Source organism: Squalius cephalus (assembly GCF_949319135.1).
Source record: "Squalius cephalus genome assembly, chromosome: 6".
NCBI lineage: Eukaryota > Metazoa > Chordata > Actinopteri > Cypriniformes > Leuciscidae > Squalius > Squalius cephalus.
The window spans coordinates 220,507-225,506 of record NC_137127.1 but is presented as its reverse complement, the minus strand read 5'-3'; the positions used below and the strand labels follow the sequence as shown (position 1 = coordinate 225,506).

General features: G+C 43.3%; 1 protein-coding gene across 1 annotated transcript in view; it reads left to right on the top strand.

Moving 5' to 3' along the window:
* LOC307160027 (KH homology domain-containing protein 4-like) overlaps positions 1-5,000 on the top strand; it is a 31,201-nt gene that overhangs the window by 6,951 nt on the left and 19,250 nt on the right. The window contains exon 6 of the mRNA XM_079873824.1: positions 801-1,033. Within this exon, the coding sequence (XP_079729950.1) occupies positions 801-1,033 (233 nt within the window). The remainder of the gene's footprint in view (positions 1-800; positions 1,034-5,000) is intronic.

Below are 5,000 nucleotides of genomic sequence, written 5' to 3'. Positions count from 1 at the left end.
CAGTCACTTGACTGATCTCGGCAGATGTTCATTCACTTTTTTTGTATAAGCTGTTTTTGATTGTGGTATACAGCAAACATTTCAAGTCATAACTCTTTATTATTTAGCTGTGTATGAGAGCGGCTTTGTATGTTACTAATTATTCAGAATATGCGTAAGTCCACAAGCATTATATGAGAGGTTCTGGTACATCAGTCTGTACTTTTGAACGAAAACTGTTTTTTTTGTCTGAAGGATTATATTGCTCACTGGAAATAACAGGAGGATGTTGGTTAGAAGTCTATTATTAAATGCCAGAGATTCAGAATATGCTGAAGTGTGTATTCATCTACAAGAACGCTGCGAGTACAGACACACACTTATTTTCCTGTTGGTTCTTTGCAGTGTTGGGACATAAGCTGGCAAATATAACCTTACAGTTGACCTGCCAAATCACTTCCATCTGTTTTATTAATAAAATTAATATATTGGAAGTAAGTTCGTTATGGGTCATCATTAATACTTTGCTTTAAAAGTACCAAGTAGTAAACATTTTTTTTTAAAAATCGTTAATAATCGATAATCGTTAGCCTCTGAATCGTAATCGAATCGTGAGGTGCCTAGAGATTCCCACCCCTAGTTCAGAGTGCGTGTCAGAGCACAAACCAAGCCATGGAGTCACAGGAAGTGTGTGTAGATCTGTGAGACAGGATTGTACTGCATCAGGGCCTTCAGGTGTAGGTGTGAACGTGGTGATCGTCAGTCACATGACCTGCATTACTGTGTTTAATGGCGTGTTGTTGTTGTTGTTGTTTCTTCAGAGGCAGTGTCCAGAATAAAGCAGATCATCTCTGAAGACGTGCTGCGCTCTTCAGGAGGACAGACGCCGGTGATGCCCACTGTGCCTGTGTACCGTCAGCCAATCACAGCAGGGATGCCCACTGTGCCTGTGTACCGTCAGCCAATCACAGCAGCCGCTCCACTCACACCTGCCACTCGAGCCGCCGGAGCGCCAGTCATCCCTGCACACAAGCCGGCTCCGCCACACTCAGGGGTGAGAGACAGAGAGAGAGAGAGAGAGAGAGAGAGAGAGAGAGTGTGTGTGTGTGTGTGTGAGAGAGAGAGAGAGAGAGAGAGTGTGTGAGAGAGAGTGCGCGTATGTATGGAGGTAAAGAAGGCGGGGCTACTGGTCATGTGGTCTCTGCTGATACACTCCTCCTACAGAAACAGCCGTCAGAACGACTCCAGCCTACAGATGGCAGGTCGGAGTTCACTGCGCTGCTCACACACTCACTCACACACACACACTCACGAGTCACGCTTACTCACTCACACACTCACGAGTCACGCTTACTCACACACTCGCTTACTCACACACTCGCTCACTCACTCACTCTCTCTCTCACACACTCACTCATACTCACGCTTACTCACACACTCTCTCACTCACACTCTTTCTCACACTCTCTCACTCACACTCTCTCTCTCTCACACTCTCTCTCTCACTCTCTCACTCACACTCTCAAACTCTCTCTTTCACACTCTCTCTCTCACACTCTCTCTCACACACTCTCTCACACACTCTCTCACACTCTCTCTCACACTCTCTCTCACACTCACTCTCTCACACACTCTCTCTCTCACACTCTCTCTCACACTCTCTCTCACACTCTCTCACTCACTCTCTCACACTCTCTCTCTCACACTCTCTCTCACACTCTCTCTCACACTCTCTCACACTCTCTCTCTCACACTCTCAATTCAATTCAATTCAATTCAAATGAGCTTTATTGGCATGACTGTGTAAAATAGCACAATATTGCCAAAGCAATAGACATATACAAACATACGTACATGTTGATACATAAAAGTGAACAATAATAATAAAAAAAAAAAAATAAAAAAAAAATACATTTCAATATTATGCATAAATATATCACAATGAGAAAAAAAAAAATAAGTACAGAGAGCAGTTTAATGTAAAAGAGGGTTCAGCCCTTGTCCCTCATATGATGGCAGGAAGACACATACTGCGCTGCCAGGAGAACACACTCTTCTTTCTCTCCCAGAATATAAGACAGTTTGTCTATGAGGCTCGCTTGTTGGAACTGGGGTAAAATCTGAGCTATTCGTGTGAAATAAGAGTCTCTGATGTGTTTATACTTGCTGCACTGGGTGAGGAAGTGCAGCTCGTCCTCTACGACTCCATCAGTGCAGTGTGAACACAGTCTGAGCTCTCTGGCTCTCCAGCTCGGCTTGTGCCGGCCCGTCTCCACACACAGACTGTGGTCACTAATGCGATACCTCGTCAGGAGCTTTCTCTGACCATAATTACTGATCTCGGTCAGGTATGGGGCCAATTTATAATCAGACTTTATTTTGTGGAAGTATTTTAATTTATTTACTTGTGTGACCTTTATCTGCCAGTCTTGTATGTATTCTTCTTTGGTTATGTTCCCTATTTCTTTTACTTTTGCGTGTCTGAACTGAATTGTTGGATTAAGTTGGTGTTTTTCCACTAAATGTGTCATGGGGTCGCTCTCGGGGTGTCCTGCCCTGTGTCTGAGAGCGCAGTGATGGGAACTCTCTGACTGCGCGTCTGATAGATGGAACCAGAACTTTGCGGCTCTCTTCTGGATCTCAGATAGGAGAGGGAATCTGCCTAATTCTGCCCGGCAACCCAGACTCGGAGCGTTTCTGTGAGTTCCCAGGATGTTCTTGCAGAACTCGAGGTGGAAAGTTTCAACAGGGGTTTTGTCCCAGGAATCGTAATTTAGTTTAAATTTGGGTCCCCAGATTTCACAGCCGTATAGGAGGATGGGTTTGATGATGCTGTCGAAGATTTTCAGCCACAGTTTAATGGGTGGGTTAAATTTGAACAGGGGTTTTCTTATACTATAATAAGCTCTACGTGCTTTATCAGTCAGATCTTTCATTGCCGTGTCAAACTTTCCAGACGCTGAGATTGTCAGACCCAAATAATTATAACAGGTGACATGATTAAGAATGGTTCCCCCAAGAGTAAATGTGTATTTGTTGTCAGTAAGGCGAGGTTTCTTCTGGAAGATCATGATTTTGGACTTCTCCATGTTTATGGGTAAGGCCCAGTCGCTGCTGAACTCCTCCAGAAGCGAGAGGTTTTGGTGCAGACCCTCTTCATGAGGAGACAGCAGCAGGAGATCGTCCGCGTACAGGAGGCTTTTGATCTCTCTGTCCTCGAGGGTCAGACCAGGACAAGAGGACTTCTCAAGTGTTGATGCCAGTTCATTAATATAGATATTGAATAGAGTCGGGCTGAGGCTGCAGCCTTGACGAACTCCTTTCGTTTGACTGAAATAATCAGTGCGTTTGTCGTTAATCTTGACGCCGCATTTGTTCCCATTGTAAATGTCCTTTATGATGTCATATGTCCTTCCTCCTATTCCACTTTGAATTAGTTTTAGGAAAAGTCCATTATGCCAAACCGAATCGAAGGCTTTTTTAAAGTCAATGAAGCAGCCAAATATTTTCCCTTGTTTTGTTTGTTGGACGTGTTTTTGTATGAGTGTGTGGAGTGTGTAGATGTGATTTGATGTTCTCTGTTTAGGCATAAAGCCAATCTGAGAGCTGTTGAGGATCTTGTGTTCTTGGATGAACTGGACTAGTCTGTCGTTGATGATGGAGCAGAAGAGTTTGCCCAGGTTGCTGCTCACTGTGATGCCCCTATAGTTATTTGGGTCGTACTTCTCACCTTGTTTATGAATTGGTGTAATCAAGTTTTCTTTCCAGATCTCAGGAAAGTGTCCTGATTTTAATAAAAGATTGAATAATTTTAGAATTGCCTCTTTCAGTTTGGGGCTGCTGTGTTTCAGCATCTCGTTAGATATTAAATCCATCTTTCTCACACTCACACTCTCTCTCTCACTCTCACACACTCTCTCACACTCTCTCTCACACTCTCTCTCACACACTCTCTCACACTCTTTCTCACACTCTCTCTCACACACTCTCTCACACTCTCTCACACTCACACTCTCTCTCACACTCACACTCTCTCTCTCACACTCTCTCTCACACTCTCTCTCACACTCACACTCTCTCTCTCACACTCTTTCTCACACTCACACTCTCTCTCTCACTCTCACACTCTCTCTCACACTCTCTCTCACACTCTCTCTCACACTCTCTCTCACACTCTCACACACTCTCTCTCTCACTCTCACACTCTCTCTCACACTCTCTCTCACACTCTCTCTCACACTCTCTCTCACACTCTCTCTCACACTCTCTCTCTCTCACTCTCTCTCACACTCTCTCTCACACTCTCTCTCACACTCTCTCTCACACTCTCTCTCTCTCTCACTCTCACACTCTCTCTCACACTCTCTCTCACACTCTCTCTCACACTCTCTCTCACACTCTCACACACTCTCTCTCTCACTCTCACACTCTCTCACACTCTCTCACTCACACTCTCACACACTCTCTCACACTCACTCTCACTCACACTCTCTCTCACACACAGTAAAAAAAAAATTCAAATTAGCTTTATATACTGCATGACTTGTACAGTATTGCCAAAGCATTGGCCATTACATAGGCAATGAACAAATAATCAATAAAATTAATCAGTAAACAAATGCATGAATACATTTATACAAAAAATTTAAAAAATAAAAAGAAAAGAAATCCGTATCAAATGTAAAAAAAAAAAAAAAAAAAAATACAATTATTAGAAATAAATATACAATTATTTATCCATCTGAGTTTCCACTGGTTGTCCTCATTTCATGGCATGAAAAGACATATTTTGCAGCAATTATCTCACATTTGGGCATTTCTCCCAGTACATATGGGAGTTTCTGTGTGTCTGATATGGATCCGAATTCAGGGTATATTTGGGAAATGTTTGCAAAGTGTTTTTGTCTTAGTGTATTATATTTGGGGCATGAGGTTAGAAAGTGCAGCTCTGTCTCTAGCTGTCCCCTGTCACACTGGGAGCAGAGTCTCTCTCTCTCTCTCTCTCTCTCACACACACACAC